Source organism: Thermobia domestica, chromosome 6 (assembly GCF_964235325.1).
Source record: "Thermobia domestica chromosome 6, izTheDome1.hap1.1, whole genome shotgun sequence".
Classification (NCBI taxonomy): Eukaryota; Metazoa; Arthropoda; class Insecta; order Zygentoma; family Lepismatidae; genus Thermobia; species Thermobia domestica.
Genome location: NC_137459.1, coordinates 38585769 through 38610448, shown reverse-complemented (window position 1 = coordinate 38610448; position 24680 = coordinate 38585769). Strand labels below are relative to the sequence as shown.

At 35.5% G+C, this 24680-nt stretch overlaps 1 protein-coding gene across 1 annotated transcript in view; it reads right to left on the bottom strand.

Annotated features, from left to right (window-relative positions):
• Positions 1 to 23838, bottom strand: part of LOC145687949 (uncharacterized) — a 137956-nt gene extending 114118 nt beyond the window's left edge. The window contains exons 1-3 of the mRNA XM_081761542.1: positions 23734 to 23838; positions 13460 to 13725; positions 6192 to 6385 (exon numbers count right to left, since the gene is read on the bottom strand). Of these exons, the coding sequence (XP_081617668.1) occupies positions 6192 to 6385; positions 13460 to 13715 (450 nt within the window). The 5' untranslated portion in view covers positions 13716 to 13725; positions 23734 to 23838. The remainder of the gene's footprint in view (positions 1 to 6191; positions 6386 to 13459; positions 13726 to 23733) is intronic.
• Between the last annotated feature and the right edge of the window lie 842 nt (positions 23839 to 24680).

Below are 24680 nucleotides of genomic sequence, written 5' to 3'. Positions count from 1 at the left end.
CCACGCATCGAGGAAACAGCTCGGAGCGAAGAGATCACACCAGAGGAAACAATCGTGGGTCACGAGGGAGAGGTAGCAGTACACCAGACAGCAGCAATGCTACCAACCCACTGGTCCTGCAGGCAGAGCGGCAGCAGAAAAACTAAAAATTAACTTGCAACGGTCCAGGTTCGAGTCGAGGTTACGTGACAGCTTGCTGGAAAACAGACTAAGATACACAATGGTATGAAAACTAATGAAAGCCCAGAAATACAATGATTGTAGGCAAAAAGTAAAGAAAAATTGCAAGAAGATACTGCAAGAAAAGTATAAGTCAAGAATAAAGTACTAGCGCGAAAAAAGAAAACTTAGCAGGAAACTGATGAAAGAAATATAAGAGAAGTTTGTTTATGGCATAGCTCAGTTGAATGTACTGCATTTCTTATCCAAGCGGCTAACCCTAAAAGATAAAAATAACTAATAAGAAGATGAACTATATGGAAGCATAATGCCCAAAAATGAATTTGTTTACCAGCATTTGTTTTAACTTTATTTCAGATATCGGATGTGAGGCAATCAAAATTACAGAGGAAAATTGGAAAAAGATGTTCACCAATGTGCGCAACCCAGCATTGAAACCGGCCCAGGAGATGTAATTTTTGTTATGCACAAAGAAGTGCCTGTATACAGAGCAATCGGTAGAGATGGATTCCCGATTTGAGCTCTCTGAAGTGGAGTTTTGCGTTTAGAGCAAAGACTCAACGCACCCCTTCTCCTTGGTGATAATACCTGCGAAAACGCGCCGAGCCAAAGAATAGTGAGCTATGAGCAGCAAGCAGATAACAAATCCACCAAGATGTTTGCAAGTTCCCACAATTGGATGTTCGCGACATGAAACTTTGCCTTGATCATTTTACTCTCCTTATATTTTAAAGTTATGTTACTGAAAAAGAATCATGGCCAAAGAATAAAAGCAAAAGTGCAAGCAGTGGCCTTGCCCTCGCACATGGAGGAATTAAAGCTCCATGCCATCCTCTGTAACCAATGCTCTCTTTCCCGATGATACAAGACGCTAAAGATTATATAATATTGTTATTTTGTTGTTTTGTTACCTAGGGCAGCCAGCACTTTGGAAGAAATAGAAGAAGTTGTATCCCGCGCAGAAAAAATAAAAAACTCCAAAAAACAATTAAGAATAAGGTCATATTATTTAAAACATGCCTCATAAGCTTGTGTCCAGCAGCTTGAACTAACCACCAACTCCATACCTGAAACCTCTCATCTAGATTAAGATTATCTCTCTCAGCATGCACGAAATTTTACCATTAGGGTTCGGATTTTTGGTAAATTTATAAATTTTCTTCAACATAGATTAGGGTTAGGATTTTCATGTATTTGTACTTTTTGTTAAAATTTGAACTTTTATATTTAGCAAATGTTACTTCTCCTTAGATGCAGCCGTGCTTCACTCTGTTGCAGCACTTGCTACATCTTGGGAGGGGGGTATTGTGACAATTACGCTCACACACTCAATTAATTGTTCATATATTCAAATTAAAACATATTTATATGTAAATTCAATTTATTTTAAAAAGTCAAGGAAAATTTTATTTTGTTTCATTTAGCAGCCAAGCGAACCTCTTTCATTTGTCCCAGGTAAAGAAGTTTCTCTGCTTTTCAGAAAAAAAAAAAAAAAACATAAAACGTCGACCGCACTAATAAACCACCCACCGTTCTACCTCGCCAGTCGATGGTATTGTTACTCCAGCCATACTGTCGCACTACCTAAGTACCTCGATATCGCAAATATCACGTCACAAACACACAGAAACCAAAATTTTTTATCTACAATCTTCACAAGTGCTTATGAAACTCTTTAACATCACGTACTAGCCCAGAAGAGACGCTAGAAACCCAAGCCAAATTATCAACCGATTTTTGGGAAATGGTGTCACAAACTTAAAGCGGCGAATCAGAATCCGAAATTCAAAATTCACAAAAAGAAGAATGAAGCGTCTATTTTTTTTAAAAAAAAAATAAGAAAAGCTGGGAAAACGCCTACACGGAAGAGAGGTTACTCTAAGTCAACACTTCATCGTGAAAACATCACCAACACGCAATTCATAACCATACGTCAACTCATATATACATACATACATACATATATATATATATATATAAGTGTTTAAATTTCAAAAAAATGGCTAGCTAAAGACCCGTTAGCAGCCAGCTACTTAAACCACGCGTTATCCACAGCAACTTCGTCGTTACAAGATTATTTATACAAATATTTAAAACATCGACACCTAGACATAATTTTTATCATCTTATGGTGACGCTACGTAATTTGTGATTTTGAACTGAGTCTGTAATTGATCTATATACGTGGACTTCCTGTATTCAGAGAGGAAAAGTAGTGCGATGGATGGCGGATATATATAAACTGTGCGAGTGAAATTTAAGTGCAAATGGATGTGATAAGTGACGCATCGTTGCATTTCAACAACATGGAAATGAAGGACGGAGACACGGGTTCAATCCCCGATACTTGAAACAAATGCCTTGCCACACGAAGACCCAGACGCTTCAAACAAACGTGGACCTCTTCTCCGGGAGTTGAATCCAGAGGACAGCGGGGTCTGAGAAGGGACATTAGGAAGCATTGTGACGGTCAGTTAAGTACAGTGCAGTTTTCTTCTGAAGTGTGGAAATATAAGCGAAAGGACTTATTAAGGTAGGACAAAGTATTCTGTTATTTTCGTTATTGAAGAAGGACTATGGCCAATATTTCCGTAATTCGTGATCTCCATACTCACCTTTTTCTAAAAACTTCGGGACATTGTTTATTCATACGGAACTGTCCGTAAACATTTAGAGCATTTTTTTTTGAAGAAGTAAACAAATAGCCTAATGCCTTGGTTGCATTTCCAAAATTAATTCACTGATATAGGAACTGTTAATTTCATTCTTAAATAAGTACCATAAAATTTTTTATTATTTTACTAGTGAAATTTGTATACATTGATTTGATCTTCAATCATGCATTTATTTGTAATCGTAATGTGTCAATATTTAAATCCTTAAAGCCGTCATTATAATCATTTATATGCAATCCAGTATTTATTTATACCAAGTATGGATTATTTCTCTTTTAAACATAAATCGCGTTTAAGATGTGTAAATGTAATGTAATTTCTGTTTTGAGTAAACTATGATTTAGCGTCAAAGTCTAGTTTTTCAAATTTTAACATTTGTATAGGTTGTGTTAGGGAAATATGTGTCAAAGCGGTAAACAGGCTTAATATGATTTTATTGTAACTTGTCAATTTTTATTATACTCATTCTTAAAAGAAACAATCAATATAAAGCTTCCAAAGACGTGCTATGTTGAATAAGTTTCAAACAAATAAGTGTAAATACTCTTATCTCGTAATATCGTTAAAGTCTCATAAATAAGGTAAACAACTTAAAATACTCGAGTAAATCCCTTCGGAGGTACCTATCTGAGCAACGAACGCAGATAGGGTCCATAGCTATGGAAAAACGTGTATTCGCAAAATAAGAAATCAGTGAAAAAATCAAAAAGCGTCAACAGTGTAATTATTTTAATCAATTGGCCAAATTATAATAATAGTAGTACCATATATATATATATATATATTTCTGTGTAGTGCATTTGAATATAAAATATTTGTGTAATTAGTGTTGTGTAACGATTTTTACTGTGAATGGTATTATTTTCCAACTAATATAGTATGTGTACAAAGTTATGTTTTGTTTATGCAAATCTTTTAATATTGAAAATTCATTAGAGTTCATTAAAAACAGTGCACTAAATTTTCTCAAAAGCATGCTATCGCTTCTAAACTATCTCTCCAGTAAGTCTTGCAAGCAACCTAAACCATTAATTCTTTCATTCCGCAATCCGATTCTTAAACTTATTTCCATTTCTTTTATAAATAAAAAAAAAAAAAAAATAGTAACTGTGGGCGAATTACTTAATAGTCGTTTATGCCTAGGGGAAAAACAATAAATCATTTTGTTAATTAATATTCAGTTTAATAGAAATTTTTGTTTGTATAACTACGTCATGGTAATTATAAAGAATCGAATATTGTCAGTTTAGTTGAGTAAAAATAGATTGTTGCTAAATTTTACAGTCAAGATTAAACAACTTGAATATTACGTTGTACAGTAAAGAATGTGTTAAGAGAAATCATATTATTTGATCAACACAGTCAAAAGTCTGATTCATTTTCAGTAAAGTCAATTAATTCATTTTTTTTTGTAAATCCAAATTAACTTTCTTGTTGATTTTTGTAAATATCACCTTATTTCTCGTTAAATTTATTAAAAGTCTATTTAACGTTAGAACCAAAGCAGTTATGTGATTATCATTTCAAAGATATGCCTATTTCTTTATCCGGTATTAGCATACCTAGAAAAACTGAAAAAGTTAAAGCACGGTTACATTAACCATCAAAAATTTTTATCTAAATTAACTCATTTTTTTTTAAACTTTAAATTAAACTTTCCTTGTTTGTTGCTTTTTAACTATTTTTGCTATCTCCACACACTTCGGTAACAGAGTAATAGTCAGTGTAGCCAACTAAACAAGCCATTAGCGAAAAATCTTTCTTTCAGCTTTGCAGCTTGTGAAATTTTTGCTCCGCATGTTTAAATCACTTAACCATTAACTACGCACCTGTTTTCCTAGCGCCTTAAAAACACCGTTATGGGGAAAACAGGATCAATTAGACATTAGGTCATCTTTCGTTATATATATATATATATATCATTTTTTTTAATTCCTAACCATCTTAGCAAAACTGTATCTTTACCTTGGAAAACTGAAGTTCAAGCCCCGTGAAGTCAACTTCAATTCTTCAAACTCTCATTCATTTTTTTTTTCATTTGTGTAATAGGCAAATAAGTTGTCGCTCATCAGTACCATTCACTTTTCAAGTACAAGGTCAAATATTCATTTTTCTAATGCATATTAGGCTCATCCGTGAATGCCTTAATTATTCATTCTAGTTCAAATTAAATATGCAAATTAAAAATAAAAAATCAAATTCCAAAAACAATACGTTTCATATTCTTCATCGCCCAAATACGTAAGATCTGCTTATTCGTAATATCACGCAGTAATTCTATTTGGCAGCCCGAGCAGAAATTTTCCTTTAATTATTAGTTATTTTCAATCGTTGCAAAACTTAGCGCCCGAGACAATAACATTATCATTACAAAACTTGGCTTCCAATACAGAAACCATAGTGTTACAAACTGACAACCACTGGATTTCGTGCTCTGCGAAAGATATTCAAAACTAATAATTCACTGCATTATTAGAGTTTAGCGCCCGTTTCAACACCAACGTTATATGGTACATGGACCTACAGGTTAAGGTGGAATCCCAACTACATGAACTCCTACCCAGAAACCGGATCCGGGTCTTCCAAGCCAAAAACGCTTACGCTACTAGTTCATGTAATAAAGCTTGCAGAAATTGTGTGGCTCACTTAGTAAAGATTTGTAATTCTTCATTAAATTACCCCCTAAAACTAAAAAAAAAAGACATATTAGAGAAGAGCCTAGAGCAGTGGTTCTCAATCTGTGCGTCGTGCCACACTGCTGTCAAGCAGTCCCCTAAGGTGTAAATGAAAATGAAAGGAAATCCTTAAGTTTTACGTCCAACGGTTATGCCGGTTAGGCTAAAGGAGAAGGTGATGATGAGAGATGAGTAAAATGGTGGAATGAAGAAAGTGGGAGGAAACGGGAGAACCCCGAGAAAACCCACGAGCACGGTGTTTGTCCACCACAAAGTTCACTTGGCGGGGGCTGGGATCGAACCCGGGACCCCAAGCACCAGAGGTGAACGCTCTACCACTGAGCCACCGCGCCCCCCTCCCCTAAGGTGTGTCGCGAAATTTTAAGAGTTTAAAAATCATGAAGAATTTAATAATGATTAGTTAAAATCGAGACAGACTTTACCAGTCAACACCTCTAGTGGTTGCAATAATGCTCAGTGCTACATAGTCTTTATGAATACTATCAGGTTTCATTATTACAACAGATATCATTTATAATAAAAATCAAACAAGTGTGTTGCGATGTCCGGACGTTGAGTAAAGTGTGCAGTAAGTCCAAAAAGATTGAGAACCATTGGCCTAGAGAGTAGCACTAGCTTAATCTATACGAATGTAACTTACCTTACAACTTAATATATTTCCGAAAGCGGAGAATGTATCGTACATGGCCTTGTCGTCAATCCCTTTATCGAGGTTCACAATAAAAACATTGCCCACATCTGACTTACGGAGAGATGGATCACGTTCAGGCCACATTATTTGATTTGGGCGTCCTTTGATAAGATCAAAGTTCATAGTGTCAAGAGCATGTTCAGCTGGAAAAAAAAAAAATAATAATAATCACATGTAAAACACAGCAGCAAACAGAAAATTACACAAAATTTTCAATAAATACTGATGAAAAAATATGAACATCGGGTGCACTGAATATGCAAAATCTTCAGACATTAAACTCAAATAATACTCACTATATACATGAAGCAAACTTAGGAACTAACTGACCTTTCAAAGCAGGGTGGAAAAAAATCATGATTTAAAAAAAAAATCATTTTTGTTGATTTTTTTTATTTAAATCGATTTTTTTTTATTTAAATCAAATCTTTTTCTTCGTATAATACAAGTCGCGAACTGAAGAAAAAAACATCAGGAATTAGTATTAAATGTTAATTATGCCACGTAAGTGAAAGTATTGGGTTTTAATTTTGAATTAATTCCCAATCGTTAACCTATTTCAATCCCAAACAATGTTTCTTAAGCATTAACACGTTGGCTACCAACGTCCCATATATGGGACACAGCAGATTTTACGAGGGACCGATTCATAGATATAAACCGCCACTATTGACCGGTCATAAGAAAATTACCTTACCCACAGACCATCTGCTAGAACGAGCCCGACCATCTCACATATGGGACGCTGGTCCTTTGTGAAAACCAATGCGTCCCAAATATATTTTTTGTGTCGGTAGCGAACGCGTTAAGGAAAAAGTACAGCAATGTATATCAACATGACACTTTTCTTTTCACGAAAGCTACTGATATTTGGCAGGGGCATATTTTTAAACAATTGGAACTAGCTAGCGGCATACATATAAAGTACATAAATTTCGCCTAAAATTAACTAACTCACTCTATGACCTATGGAATCCGGAGGTTCAATGCCATGTTCACAAAAGCTCTCCTGACTTCTATCCTTAGTCAACTGAATCCAGTTTCTATTTTGTATTCCTATTTCTGCGAGATCCATCTTAATATTGTCCTCCCATCTGCGCCTAGGTCTTCCTAATGGACTTCAGTTAAAACTTTGAAAGCGTTCCTACTTTCTTCCATTCTCGCTACATGTCCTGCCCACCTGAGCCTCCAAAATTTGATGACCCTAACAATGTTTGGTGAACGGTATAAATTATGCAGTTCCTCATCATGAAGTTTTCACCATTCCTCACTTCCGTTCCTTTTGGTTCCCAATATTCGTTTCAGGATTTTATTCTCAAATACTTTCAGTCTGCGTCCTTCCCTCAGCGTAAGCGACCATGTTTCACAACCATACAACACAACAGGCATAATTATCGTTTTATATATTTTAAAACTTCAAATTCCTCGACACAATTCGCGACGATAAGAGATTTTGAACTGAATAATAACACGAATTCCCTGCTTTTAGTCGATATTTAATTTCTTCGTGAATATCGTTTTCTGATCCTATATATTAGCCGATGGCAGAACTTTCTTTGTCTTTATGCGATGAGCTTTGGTAAGTCAAAAATTTTCTGCAGGAATTCCAAAATAAAAAAAATCAAGATGATCAGTTCCAGCAGAAGAAACACTTGTGATTGTTAAAAGTATGCTTTATGTGACGTGAAAAACAGTTCAAATGCGAGTTGTCCGTGCATTTAAGACATCTATACATAGCAGGCACGTTTTTATACTTTTCTGTTGGCAATTTTATTTCCTCTGACAATTTTCCCTGCACAGGTGCGGCAAATTTTCTGCGATCACATCGCAGATCGCGGCATGTTCTGCAATGGGGTCAAGTATCCACTTTATCAAAAGTATTATTCGATTTTTTAACGCATCCAAAATTTGTCGTATTACGATCCCGAGGAACTTCTATGTATTTAGTACATAAATTTCGCCCCAAATTTTAAAATCTTTTTTTTTCTTTCTTTTTCTTGTTTCGGAGAGGGGATTGGACCCCTCTGAATACGTCCCTATTATCTGGAAACAAACAAATAGACATGGACACAAAAGAGTTTTCATCTTAAATGTCCATGGTGATTTCCCCGTTGGAATAAAAATTTTAAAACCCTGTGTTACAAAGAGAAGAAAGCAGGGTTTACCCGTAACCTGTTCAAACGGGATTTTTCCTGATCGTTCCCTACATGATACTCGTTTTCATACTGTGCTTACATACATTTGAGTCTCATTGTATTATGATTATTATCTTCCATAATCGAAATAACAGAAGAGAAACGGGATTTTACTTACTTTCACTTTAAATTAATTCATTTCGGAATTTGATTTAAATCAACGATTTTTATTAAAAAAATTAAGTGATTTAAATCTTGATTAAAATCAGACTGATTTAAATCAATCCACCCTGTTTCAAAGCCATATGGAAATTAAAAGTTAAGAACGGGATATAAAACACGGGCGTAAGTCACTACAAGTGGACGCTTTCTGAGGAAAGAGACAGTGATGTCACGATATCGCTTTACATCCCATGATCGGAAGAGTTTGCCAACTGAGGTGGAAGGAACACAATGGACGTCTCAGAGGTAATCACGACGTGACAACAGGTCAACATGAGTCAATTCGATTATTTTGCCACCAGAGGATAAATATGGAGATCATGTTGATGTGAAATGTCATTGGCAAAAGTCACTTTTTCGGAGCACGTAATTATCGATACGGCAGGTTGTCTATTGGGGTAAAGTTAGAAACAGGGCGTCTAGCAAATTTCTCAGCAATTTCCCGTCTTTTCCCGACTATTTCCACATTTTTTCCTACCTATCCTAAGAAAAAATCGTACAGTTAAGAAAGGTTAAAATGCAATGAAAAATATGCAAAATCTTATCTCATTAAAAGGTTCCTCCATATTCATGTATGCAATGAAGTAATCTATCACGCAACTTCTTCATCTCCTATGGTAGCGGTTTCTTCTGACAAGTGATTTACGATTTTCTGTTTCTTTGCTTCAAATTTTTAAGTCTCTGTTGTACTCTTCTTTTTTCAGCGGCCCTGCGATATTTTTCATTTTCCTGTGGTGTTCTTCGGCTTTCTTGAATCGCGCGTATGCATTTCTCATTGATAGTATCATCTGGTTTATGATAGGCAGGGCTTGTTCGCCACCAGCTACATTGACAGCATCATACACTACACGCTGCACCACTAAAGAATCCTCTGACAAATTTTCTACTATTATTTCCTTGTTTACGGAAAAAAAGAACCCTTTCTAAGGCTGTATTAGCAAGGGAAAAATTAGGAACATCTTCACTATCTTGCAGAGATATACATCATTTGGTTATAAGATACTCATCTATAAGTCACCAAGTCTCCATTTTGAAGGACTCCATTTTCTCTCGCACATGTATCTGACCTACTAGAGCCTTGTATTTTCTGCCTGCCTTTTCTGCATCGGACGCTGAGACAATATTACTCTGCACTAAAATTTCGGACGTTGCTCTCATTTCTTCAACAGCTATTTCTTGTGAATGAGCAACGGTGACGGGATTAAGAAACGTCAGTGTTTTTGTAAGGGAATATTTTAGCATGATGATGATGTATTAACAATAATAGTAAATACAATACCAAGTGGTCCGTAAAGGCAGAGCAAGCAATATACACACAAAACTTATGTTGTAAACTATGCGCAGAAGTTCTAAAAAAAAAAAAAAAAAAAAAAAATTACACACTACGGAAAGGATTTCACTCAGGAAAATACACTGTAAGTGCTAGATTGACCGCGAGCGTAATAATAAGTCGAACACAGGGAAGTGGTTACAAGTTGTTCCTTTCTGGATCGTTGAGCAGGATTCCCAGAAATTTCTCCAGAAGTATAGGTGGTTTGGGTAGTAATGGATATCAGTGGCTGCTGTGCGGTATTTACTGCTGGTGCAACAGGAAGTTTACATGTCTGAGTGTTGACATCAATAATCTGTTTTCCGTGTGAACGAATAAATTTGACATCAGATGAAAAGTGGAGGCAAAAGTATGCTCCGGTTTGATGCAGCGCTAGACCTCTGCGGCGCAAATCTTTTCAGTAATCATAAGTTTACGGATTACTTTTATTATTATTATTATTATTTTTGAATGTCGAACAGTCACGAGACCAAGCCAGACGTGCTGCTCTGCAATTGGCAGATTTAGGCGAGGCCGCATACTTGTGTTGAACCACGTGGGTCAGAACAATACGTACATGTGACAGAGGCATTGCATGGCGTAGATGGGTGGACAAAATGCTAGAATTTAAAACAGTGAGAAGTTAGAGAATTGTATGGTCTCATCTTTAAGCAATAATATGCTACAGTATGATTGGCAAGTAGGTTTGGGATGCCAAACGTAATAAAATAGGAATCTATCGGTTGAAACTCGCCCTCTAGGCCCGTTTGCTTAGTGTTTACATGCTGCTGGAGCAGTTCATTCTTGATCTTGGCTTCCGACAACCTTCGAAGGTCAAAACAAGTAATCACGCCTTTGTTAATATTCAGTTGATGATGTTTTTCAACTTGTATTGGGACTGTGTCCAATATGGTGCATTTCAGCAATAATTTTGATTTTTTATCATTGGCAGTCAGTATAAAATGACTTGCATTTCTGAAATTGAAGTTCCAGTGGCAATATGTTGTAACAAATATTTAAGTAGAATAAAAAATGAAAGTTCATTCACACCACCAGCAGTTTTTTTTTTTTTTTTTTAATTTGCATCTTTAATACCCAAATATTGTGTTCCACTATCTTTTCCTCGTTCCCTTTCTCAAATTCACTATATGTATCTATGTTGTTTAAGGGCTTTGATGCTGTACCATGTTGTGAAAATAACCATAAACTTTTCCACTTCTCCATCATCATTTTGCAGGACCAATGAGGTGGGCACGTACTAAGTACCACAACCCTTGTCAGGAAGCTGAGTAATGACTCCAGGCCCACATGCGAGGAGCCAACTCCACTTCTATCCTTGACTAATGGGTAGTTTTAAGGAGACCACAGACTCATGGTAGGGGCCAGGCATCTTTGGAGGTCCAACATGTCGCATTCCTAACTTTCCTTTTAAAGAAATCACTTCACTCAGTACGGCTAGGCGCCAACAAGCTTCGTTCTGCCGTCACATACCCCAAAACAAACAAAATTAGATTCAAGAATCACTGCCAGAATAAAATAAATAACACAAGAAAATTCGGGTAATAAACCGAATCGGAGTCGATAAATCTTTGCCAAATCACAACAGAAAATCGCCTGCTTCATCCGAAGGATTGTACAATAATATCACTCGCTACGGTAGGTTAGTGATCTTGGCGATCATGCGCAGCAAATATTTTACGGGAAGGATGATAAGCCCCAACTTGGAGGAAAAATGGCTATTGTAGTAACGAAGAACTGGGCGATGGAGTTGCTACATTCCCCACACCAGGTTCATTGAAAGTGATGACGATGAAATCATTGCTGGAACGGGAATATGGGAGGAAATGGGAAAATCCACGAGCGCGATGAAGTGAAATCTTTGGTTTTACGTCTTACGTGAAGATAAGGGAGACGGATGATTAATGAAAGTGAAATTATGAAATACTTGGTGGAATGAGAATGTGGGAGGAAACGAGAGAACCCACGGACACGATGTTATCCACCACAGAGATAGAATCAAGGACTCTCCGCACAATAGATGAGCACTCTACCACTGAACTACCATGGCCCCCTCACACGGACACGATATTATGCACCACAAACTCGTATGCAATGGGATCAAATCAAGAACATCTCGTTCAGAGGTGAGTGCGCTACTACTGAGCCATTGTGCCCCGTAAACACGATCCGGAACATTTAAAATAGGTATCAGACTGAAATTTAAGAAAAAGACATTTATAAGTTGCACGAAATAGATGAACTGATAGCATTCGGAGACCCAGGTGAAGACGCAGAATATTAGATGCTGTCTTTACCAACGTAAGGCAATTCTAGGGTTACTTCAGTGGTACTGAACTCCCATATAGAAAGCCAGAAATAAACATTGGAATTCAGTGTACTGACTGATTATTATTCTACTGAAAATAAAGCATTTGTTTGTCAGATACAGTAATGAACACCTCCGCAACTTACATATCCGTTTTATTTAGCTCTATAGTTGTCAACGTAAATATCAACAAATGCTGTCATTATTCGTTCAGTCACTCACTTATATATATTACTTGCTTATCTATGAATTAAGAACCGAATGATAAAAGGACACAGTATCCAAGTGCGGGAACCGATCTGTTCTGAGCGGGAACCGATCACTAGCCTAATGGCTTTAGACCGCTCAATTAGTCAACCAACTTCATTAGTTTTAACATAACTACCAAGGATGGTGGGCTAACTGATACAAACGGTGGGATGTCTTGTCCTTTTCTCACTTTCTTCGTTCTATCATTTTTTTTTTTTTTTTTTTTTTTTTTACTGTAATTTGGCAACTTCAAAAAGTCCCGTTCTTTGTTAGTACTGGGTTCCACAAAAAAGTGAAGATCAAATTCCCTGACACAAATTCTTGTTTTCCCTAACATAAATTCTTGAGTATAAATGGGAAGATATGGGGTAAATTCTATCATACACTTTTCTAACGGCCTTCTCCATCCCCATACCCGTCAACACATTCCTTTAATTATCATTTACATATTTGTTATGTTCAATATGACTAATTGTTATTTACACAAAATTGAGTGTGAGTTACTGAACTACGGGAGTACCGAATGTCACTTAAACAAAGAAACTCCAATGCAGGGATATACATATACAGACAGTCATCGAGTTAGGTAAGAAATTTCCAATATAAGTAATATTTACGAACGGTACTTACATCTGAAGGAAGATACTATTAAATATCCAAATTCTGTCTTGAGAGCAATTAAGAGTTAAGGTATTACGTGCTATTTTTTAACTTACTATCAGACTTGTAAAAATATGAGGTCCTATACCCTATTTATAAAGCACATCACGTAACTTGAGTTTTTCCCCCTTTGCACTATAAACAGCATTTTTTTCGAATTTTTCCGTATTTCTTTCATACATGTGTGCGACAAATCTTAAGTTATGGTAAAAGTTCAACTTTCGTGAAGTCCTGGAACAATCTATTTGCATTAAATCGACTTTCTGTACTACTTTAGCTTCGTAACAGGACGAAAAATGGTAGATATTTCACTTACCACAATCTTCAGTGGTGCTACTAGCAATAGCGCCTTGTTCCTCTTCTGAACTACCCACTACAAAAGAGGCATTACTTTCCGTCCTGATAGCTCGGTCTTTCTCTTCTTCGTTGTCGAGCATTGCCAAAACATCAAGCAAGCTTTCTATTTCTTCGGAATTATCCATTAAATTCGAGGAACTGCTTTGTCTTCTAGTAGAAACAGCATCACTACTTGGACTATGCATTCTGTTAGAGATGGTACTTTCTCTCTTCATAGAAACTATCCTGGAATCAAATGATAACCAGATTAGATATCAATTTTAACACTTAATACTGCATACAAGCTAGTCATTCAAACATTACCGTTTACGTTTTTCAGTAACATGAGAATTTCAGAGAAAATCTATCTACTTTCCTACTCTAAAATTATAGAGGAAAAAACTGAGCTTTAATTGGTTTCACAGTACATTCCATTTCATATACTTTTCATCCCGGTGAGAGAGTGTTGAATGGATTACGGTGATTCGGATTCGACCTTAAACTGCAGGTCTACATCTGACTAACTCTAAACTTCTATCAATTTCTTTTCCTGTAGCATGACAAATTTGTATTCAGGTCATTTCTATATTTACAAACACTAATCACAAGACGTAACACCTTTTGAGATTCCGCACTTATTTTATTTTATTTTTTTAAATATAGCATGCATGTTAATATATGGTTTGATGAATACAAATTAATACTTAAAACATACGACAAGGCTGTGATAATAATGAACAAAGCTGAAATATTTTGTGAAGATAAAAATAACCGCGATTGCCCATTAATATATATCAATAAAATAGCATTCGTCTATACCACAGATCTACCAGATGGACAACGCCTATTTGGACAGTGATGGGAAGTTTTCAAGTACTTGATAGAATTGTTGCATAGGTGGATGTACAGCTGACTATACTTTTCAAACAATATTATTCTGAGAAACTGTTACAAGTTTACAGGTTTTAAACAGGCTTTAAAATATATTGAAACTTTTTTTTTTTTTTTTTAAAGAATAAAGCATTTTCCAGTTTATAGTCCCAATTAGAATCACTTATTCTTCTCCTTTTACACTTATGCCAAATATGTACAACAAATCTATAAAGTATTTCAAGCCCGTACATCGCTGTCAAACCCATCTCTGTTCACCTGGGTTGTTTGTGCCACTATTGATAATTTGCGTAAGAAATGTTTGCAATTGACTACAAGTAATTTTCCATTTGAATAGTTGTTTATTTTTGTTAGTCTCTATGGCTTTATAGATTCAGAATTAAAACCAGCTAATTACTAATGTAGTCCGTGGTTGTCGTGCAATGGTTTTTGTCTATCCGTCATGATCTGTATCCCGAGAATACAAAAAACTACTGCCAAACTGACTCGACTGGAATTAAAACTTCCCATTCGTTTTTATCACAGTGTTTGTCCGTGACATCACCACGAATCTAGTTGGGGATGGTGGCGGGAAAGAGTAGAAAGCATATAGATTAATAAAAGCCATCTACAAAATCTTCAGATCTGAAAGCATCACCCTCGATTTAACCGGCCGTTATCAATATCACGATCCATCTCAAACACATTGCTAAGAATATATTTTAGTAAGCTTCCCTTGAATCCAAAGAGCAAAGGGAGCCATTCTAATACATATGTCAGACCTAGAATCAGCACCTCATTTACTTAGTCATTCTGAATGTCTGTAATGTTGCCACGAATCTATTTTGCATACTTCTTTGTCTGTTCGTTAAGGTACTTTTAACACTCTGTCTTGAGAATGAACTTTACCTGTTGGCGTCGCTGAAATCTATTCTCGAGAGGTTTCGACATAAGGCTAAATGAACCCTTAAAAACATTAATAAATAACAGTCCTACAGCAAAATTCAGGTCTCTAGTCAGATGTCATCAAAACAGCTCTTTGGTGGCAAAACTTGTAAACTTTTTTGCTCCAATTCCTTAAACTAACTCATGTGTTGCTGTTATGAAGAAACATTTTCTTATGAAATTCGAACACTTTACTGGAGAATCACATAAAAACCTTAAGTTTAAAATTTGGCTGAGGTACGTTGAACAGTAGTATCTATAGGTGAGTATACATCAGAACGAACAGACGGACAGACGTAAAAAAAAACACCTTTTTCGTACCTATAGACCATGAAACGTAAAATCTCGAATTTGATTTTTTCATGATCATACCTTCTTCACTCCGTTAGTCGCTCGAAAGTAAAAATGTTGGAAATACACTATCACAGTACTCATTACATAATGTGGGAAAATCAATCCCATGAAATTAATATAAGAAATGGGAATTATGATAAACCAGAAATGTTTCTGTCAGTTAATGTAGGAACTGCACATGAAAAACTGACTTGCTCTACGTATATTGTACTGATTAATGACTTACCCACATTTTATGAGTTGTTGCAACTATTTCTTTCTTTATCAATCTTGTTCCTTCTTTCAGTTGCTTTAAAAATGAAAAACATAAATTACTGGAGTAACCCAAGACATTTCAAACCAGGTGTGTCAGCTTAAGAAGTCGAAGTTTTTCTGATTTTTAGTAGTTTTCATGGAGTTTTCCGGAAGTACGGTATATGAAACAAAGATCTACTTCTTAAAGTGGATCCGATCGTTCTGAGCGTGACATACTAAAAATAATACAAAATTTACCATTGTTCTTTTGTTTGTTTTAAATAAGTGAAAGGAGATAATGCAATGCAACTTACTACAGTCATAGATAATGTTATTCTATAACAGAAAATATGAACCTGAAGAATTTTCAGTGTTGCCATCCATAGAAATTACAATGTTGCCACAAAAGCATTTCCCACAAAATCTAGGTTAAGGCAGCGACTAGAGGAACGAACTGAACTGCATTTGATTACGTATTATATTGTCTTGAAATTTTCTTAAATAATAGATGTATTTAGTTTGTAATAAACAAAATAGTTTTAACATACAGTTATTAAAATTAAGTAATGTTATTTAAAAAGTAGTTCACAGGATACTAAAACAACATGATACGTAATCAGATACAGTTTTCGTTCCTCTGGTTAGATTTTAGGGGAACTGCTATTCTGGCAACACTGAAAGTTCTTCAGGTTCATATTTTCTGTTGTAGAATAATATTATCTATGACTGTAGTAAGTTGCATTTCATTATCTCCTTTCATTTATGAAAACAAGCAAAAGAAATATGGTATATTTTGGATTATTTTTAGTATGTCAGGCTCTTAAGAACAAGAACGCTATAAACATTTATAACGGAGCAACGAGGATCTATAACTAAGCGTAATACCTGTACCCAGGGTGGAAAAAAAAAATCATTTTTTAAAATAATTTTTGTTGATTTTTTTTATTTAAATCGATTTTTTTGATTTAAATCAAATCTTTCTCCTCGTATAATACAAGTCCCGAACTGAAGAAAAAGCATTAGGAATTAGTATTAAATGCTAATTATGCCATTTAAGTGAAAGTATTGGGGTTTAATTTTGAATTATCCTCAATCGTTAACCTATACTAGTCCCAAACAATGTTTCTAAACTCTTTTAAATTATGTCTCTTTTTAAAGGTAAATTATAGACTTTCAGTCAAGCAACTACAGCATCATCCCTATTTATCCTAGGATCATAATACATACATCACTCTCTCTGTGGAATAGAACAGCTTTTAAAACGGTAACATTCACATTTTCCTATCATGTCCCTGAAGCGGGAAATTTTAAGTGATCGGCATTTTTTTCTTTTTTTTTTAATAATTCCCTCTGGATTCCCCTGTGTTAACGCACAGATCTCAAAATCAGCTGGGAAATACTAAGGGGTGTACTAAATGTGTGTACAAAATTTCAAGCTTCTATCTTGAGTAATAAGGGTGAGGAAACTATTTAACAATGAGCTAAGAACATTCCTACAATGCCTCAGATGACCCGGATGTAGTATAAAAATTTCTTCAGACCTCCCTATTTATCCTAGGATCATGATTTGTACATTATTTTCTTCAGAATAAAACAAATTTTCAAACGGTACCCTTCAAATGTCTCCATCATGTATCTGTGGCGGTTAAATCACGAAAAAAGGAATTTTCTGTTAAAAATATCTTCTTTTTTTAAAATTTTTACCTCTGTGGACCCCTCCCCATGTTTTAAGGTAGAGATCTGAAAAATACTGAGGGGTGCACTAAGTAAATGTGCAAAATTTCAATCTTGTAGGTGCAAAAGTAAGCCCGCGAAAAATATTATTCCCCAAATGCCCCAGATTCCCGTATAAAATAGGATCTCAGGTAACAGTTTCCTGGGACATCCCTATTTATCCTAGGAGCATAGTACGTACATCATTTTCTTCAGAATAGAACAGCCTTTCAAATGGTACCATTCATATGTCTCCATCTGAGGCGGGAAAATCACAAAAAAAAAAGCCATTTTTGTTAATAATATCCTTTTTTTAAAAACATTTTTGCCCCTCTGGACCCCGCTGTTTCCCCGCAGAGATCTGAAAATTATTAAGTGGTGCACTAAACGAGTGTGCAAAATTTCAGTCTTCTGAATGCAAAATGTAACCCGCCAAATAATAATAATAATACGCATAACAAAAAATATCTTAAATTTATGACATCACACACTATGCCTCAACGCATAAAGGCGTGAAAGCATATGTAAAGTGTTCTATAATGCCTCAGTCTTGAAGAAAACGAAGTAAAAGGCCTTATTGGTACTTTTTAAATCGAATAAAAACGTTTATCAAAATGACACTTTTTTTCACAAAAGTTACTGATATTTGGCAGGGGCCTATTTTTAAAAACTCAGAACTAGCTTGCGGCATGAAATACATAAATTTCGCCTAAAGTTATAAAATTACCAAAAAAAAAAAAAAAAGAAAAAGAAAAAAATGGAGAGGGGGATAGGACCCCTCTAAATACGCCCTATTATCTGCAAACAGACAGACACGCACAAAAAAGAATTTTCGTCTTAAATGTCGATGGTGATTTCCCCGTTGGAATAGTTAACGATTTTAAAACCGAAACCCAATGTTACGAAAAGAAAGCAGGATTGCTCCTTTATCTGTTCAAAACGGGATTTTCCCTAATCATCCTCTGCATGGCACTTGTTTTCATACTATACTATACATTTGAGTCTCATTGTATTATGATTATTAACTTCCATAATCAAAATAACAGAACAAAAACGGGATTTTACTTATTTTCACTTTAAATTAATTTATTTCGGAATTCGATTTAAATCAACGATTTTTATTAAAAAAATCAAGTGATTTAAATCATACTGATTTAAATCAATCCACCCTGCCTGTACCACATGAATTCCTACCAGAAAGTTTATGAAAAGCTAATCTACCAGAATCTTATATATATATATATATATATATATATATTTATGAACATTTAGAAAAATATATTCTCTATATTTACATGAGCTCCTCCGTGGCTAAGCGGTTAGCGTACGCGCCTTTGGCGTGGGAGGCCCGGGTTCGATTCCCGGCGAGAGCCCATGTGGTTCGGATTCCACGTTAATCAGTAGGTCCACGTCTCATGTAGCCTCGCTGCTGAACGGGACGTTAAACGCAAAATCAACTCAACTCTCTATATTTACATTAATATTATTCAACCGTTTGACAGCTTCAATCATTCATTTCTGTTGATTTTTTTTCTGCATTGCTTGTACACAGAAAACAGAGTCCTTCTTGGTCTCAAAATTGCTAAAACATTCTATTAACTGCTACTACGCGATCAAATACATTTGGTACACAAATATATCAAAGTGGAGTGTTTTCAGCTACCTATACTACTAGTTCTACCGTACCCTGCACTGATACTTGGTACAAAATAAAGTACTCTACATAAAATACATGCTCACACGCTTCTGCATGGACCAGTGCTCGGCAGTCATCACTGCAATCTTAAGTCAAAAAGATATCAGAACGATCTCTTGTCCCCACTTCCTATCTTGTGCAGTGGTATAAATCCAAAAGTAGGTCGCTAAAAATGATTCGTTCTGTTTCGCACAAAGACCATTTTATATCCCATCACATTAGGATCTGCTCATTTTTAATGAACTTATCAATATAACATACGATAAGAACTCATATATGGTTCATACTATCTCGAGAAATTAACGAAATAAAAGTTTCGATTTGTGAACACTAACTTGATTCACACAACTCTGATTTATGCATTTACCAGGCCCTAAAAATGTTTGGGAAAAGTATTTGGCTTGGGAGATCCGGGTTCGATTCCCGGCGTGAGCTCATGTGTTTCGGATTTCACGTTAATCAGTAGGTCCCGTCTCATATAGCCTCGCTGCTGAAAGGGACGTTAAACTCAAAATCAACGCAATTTGGGAAAAGTAAAGAAATTTCTTTATAAATTGCACTAACCTATATTTTAAAAGGTACATCTGTTAAAACAGTGGTGCAGTCTTCGTTAATATATAAAAGATGGTTAACACTTGCATGTACGGAAGAACTAATGCACGAGTGTGTGTTTGTTTTTGGTAATTTGTATAAACTGTACAAGTTTCGGTTCTTTCCTCTCTGAACTAGGCTTTAGTTCCGTTTGATCCATTCACTAATTTGTGGTTTAATTATGGATTTGGCGTAAGTAACACTGCATTCGATACATCAGGCAGCCAGTGTTACAAAAGGGGGCCACCAACATACTGTCAGATTTTCAATCTTTAACAACAAATGTCAACTAAGTATACGCGTGTTAGGGTAGAACAGAGTAGAGTAGGGTAAGGTAGATTAGGTTAGGTTCATTTCTCTCTGGTGTCCTCCTCTAACACCTTCTCCGTTCTAACTTGTCTTCTTTTACTGTACTCCATGCAAACTAACTCTTTCTTCTCCCGCCTTAAAATCAATCAACAAAATTGCACATGAACTACTGCAGTTGTGCTATGAGTTATCTGTGATTAAAACAGAACGGGACGTACGCGAGAGGTATCAGTCATAATAATAACAAACTTTTCTTGAAAATCTGGACATCGATAATACACCAATATTCATGAACATTCTGTTTATCATGACTAAGCATTGACAAATATGAAGTGAGTACATATTTTAGACTTATGATGTAAAAATATGTATGTTTGGAATAACATAAGTTGCAGATCAATTAGGTTTGCTTTCAGGTTATACACGATGTTTTTATTTATTTATTGAATTTACCCTTGCAACTGCTACGACTTACGAATGCCAAGCAGTTTTGTTTCTGACTAGTGTTGAAGTTATGCATTTTTGTACTCGTGGTGAAATAATAAGAACGTGTATCCACGAATATACCTCTCTCATCATATTTGTCAATGCATGAACCTACACGATAATTTGTGCAACGTAGTTGACCCCAGTACTTGGAAACAAATTCAAAGACAAAATTACATACCATTTTTTTTTTTTTTTTTTTCAGACAGAGAATTCGTAAAATCACAATTAAGTTTTGAAATATCCAAATGTTTCTTTTCACGTTTTCACAGTTCTTTGTAAGTCATTCCAAAAGTAATGAACTAAAAATACAAGCACTGACAAAAGTTTAATAATTAAATTGAACATAGTCTGTGACACTATTGAAACCTGTGCGTTTGCTTCTGGTTTGGGTTCCAGCTCGCACCAAGTGAACTTTGTGGTGGACAAACACCGTGTTCGTGAGTTTTCTAGGGGTTCTCCCGTTTGCTCCCGTTTTCTTCATTCCACCATTTTATTCATTTCTCATCATCAACGTCTTCTTTAGCCTAGCAGGCACAAACGTGGAACGTAAAATCCATTTTATTTCTCTCGTATTGAAACCTCTTACAAAACAGTTTCTTACGACGCTATCCTCAAATGTCTGACGTTCGTGCTTTGTGTGTACACGGTTCGGATTCTTGGTAGAACCACTTGCCTCGAATACAAACCTAGATAATGATTCGGATCCCACATTAATCGTACATAGCTTCCGTGTTGAGAAAGGCCGTTAAACTCCAATCAATTTCAGTTTGAAAGAGTTCGGTAAACAATACTCTTGCCCATTTATTCCTTTAGGCTCTGTGAAAATGGAATGCTTTTATATTAATCTATTGGGCGTGTTCTGACAGCATATGATGTACTATTGCTAGCAAACATGTATATAGCCAGTGACTAAAGAATAGAATCTTCGATATGCAGTATATATCAAATACCGTACTACTTTCTTTTGCCAATAAGTAGGCCTACGCTAGCGCCTGTAAAATTTCATATCTACAAATATTAGGTATACATATTATTCTGCCTGCTATCCCAGTTTACGGACACAAACTTTATAAAATTTACAAACGAAATATCTAACGTTATAGCATAATAACGAATATAAGTGCAGGTGGGAAAACACACACACAAAAAAATTAATTTCACAACTATTCATTTTCATTAATCAACAGTTTTCTTCAGCCTGAAAGGCATAACCATGGAACGTTAAACAGAAGAAAAAGAATACATAAGCAATCAAAAAAATATGCGGATTTTATCTCTGACATTCCTAATAATGTCAAAAAACGTACATCAAAATCTATCCTTCTACGCACGTAATAGTCCATTTTGAAGCCATGATGGACTGAATTTGTATGTGCAGTGTATTAAGTTATGACTCGTAAAGATAGAACAATCTGAGAAATAATGCACTCAGTACCATGAAGAATACAAATGTTTCAACTACTCTCGCTTACGCGTAAACCAACCGTTGCTGTCCCATCTGCTCCCTAAGGATGTACCCCAACACCAGCCCACCAGTTATACCCTGCCCTGACTAGATTACATAGCATTCGTGCTTTTTAGTGGCCAACTGGCACAAGCTTGTTTGTGATTTGCAAGTTTAATTTTTATAGCGCATGTCCGGGCGCTGCATTTACACCATAACGTACAAGCTCTACCAAAGTGAACTTGCACCCAGGCTACAACTTATGCCTCAATAATTCATAAGATACCAGGAGCATTTCCTGAGAAAAAATGTACATATTACATGAATCCATGGATCTTCAAAATTAATCTCGGTACAGCTTCGTTTATAGTAAACTGTACACCTAAACGCTACCCAAAATCTTCCCTTTTCCATTAAGTTATTGAACTTCCTCCTCCACCATATATATATGGTGTGGATATATAATGGATACTGGTTTACTCTTAGCATACCACATTTTGGAAGATAAAGAGGTAAAATTCACTACTTTGCATGCAAACACTTATAAAGGACAAAGGTCTACAGGCGATAGAATTAAATACAAAGTAATACATTTGGATTTTAGGTATACCAGTGTAGGGTTCCAGGTGTAAAATCATTACAAGTGCTTTACGACGAATAAAATAAGTGACTGCATGTGAAAGATGACAGATACTATGTTAAATCGGCGGGTATTTCTGGACAACGTACATAAGCTATACTTTTTTCGGCCTATGTTTAGCAGAAGGGGTCCAGCTCTTTTCTCTAAAAAATGTTACAGTTTTGGTAATTTTTGTTCCCATTCGGTTAGTTTAGGTTAGGGTTGGTTAGTTTAGGTTAGGTTAGATTAGTTTAGTTTATGTTATATTAGTGTAGGGGTCCCGCATAAATTTCCAAAAATGAAAGAATTTCGCTTATTTCTACTAATATTAGGTTAGGTTAGATTTGGTTACGTTATGTTACGTCTAAATACTTGCATCATTCATTCCTCCTGTAAATTTTGTGTTCTTTACGTCCTTCTGGACCCCTTGTACTAAACATACCCCCTTTTTTCAAGTGGAGCGCTACTAGTATTAAACCGTGATAACTCTTATCATTAGCAATTCTTTTTTTTTTTCACTGTAGTCTTTATGTCATATATCCGGAAGTCGTATTTATACGCAAATCGTAAAAGAATTTTAATTTTTCAACAATTATTTCTGATGTCCCCCTTGAATTTTACCTGTCAAGAGAGATTTTCATGTCGCACAGCGCAAATCATTTAGGGGACAATAAGGAAATTAGTGGGGAGAAAAATGATTTTTCAATAATTATTTCGAGTGATGTGTCAAAAGTAAACCTGCACGATATCGTGTTTAAATAAATATCATGCTATGCTGTAGACACTTTCAAGAGCAATGTTTATAGTTAACGTCATTGATGAAATTACTAAATTATTTGACTGTACGTTCTGAACAATATTTCTGCTGACTAGTATTATACGTAAATTATTTTCATATCACCTAATTTATTATGTAATAGCAGCAAATTCTAACTTTTGATTGTATACAAAATAATAAATAAACTAAAAGAACCAGCTAATGTTCCTCACCTTCACATGCTGCAAGGACTTCTGTCTGCTTGAATCTCAGCGCCTCTCAGTGAAGGTAGCTAAATAAACAAATATATCCTCATGTACTGGCTTATAGGATATTTTTAGCATCTAAGAAATTTCGGTGTATGTAACTTTGCAAAGGAAACAAGCGCTAATAAGATTATGGAGACCATGATTTAGAAAATTTACTGACGAAATAAGTTAATTTACAAAAAAGAATTAAATTTAGGTCTATCAAACTTAATTTTGTAGGTGTGCAACCTGCAGCTCAAATATTAACCGTTTATTTTGTATTTACAAGTGTAGCGTTACTAGTATTGTGATGCTATTTTAAGTGCTATAGAACTCGAACTTGCTGAACCTACATTAACGTACATGAAAATGCAACATAGAGGCAAGCAGTCCTTCAGGTTAATCTAATGGCTAACACGTGTCCCTTTGGTGCACGTGGCTTTCGCTTTGATTCCCGGTGGGAGAGCACAAAAATTTAATTTCACTATAATTCACTTTTATCAGTCATCCGTCTCCCTTAGCCTAAGAGGAATGAACGTTGCATGTTAACCTAAAAAGTTTCATTTTCATTTCATTTGCAACATACACTAGTCTAACCTAATTCTTGTTTGTAGTAACTATCTAGCACAGATTGGTGCATGTTTATTGCATGACAAACGTTTAACCTTTCTGATAGGAGCACTAGCGTATTTGCGATTTTGTTGCGAGGGGGCCTTGCTGACTTCAATCCTGGAAATGTGAAAATTCTGCAAGATATGCCATTTACTTTAATATAGTAAATACAATTTCACGGGGTTTAGGTGCAGAATTCCCCCACTCCACTGAATTAGAGGCATATTGTCAATCTGTACACAATTATTCGGGAATACGCCAAAAAGTCCATAGTACCTAGTCTGGTTTGGAATGCATTAATGTATTTAAAGGAAGATTAA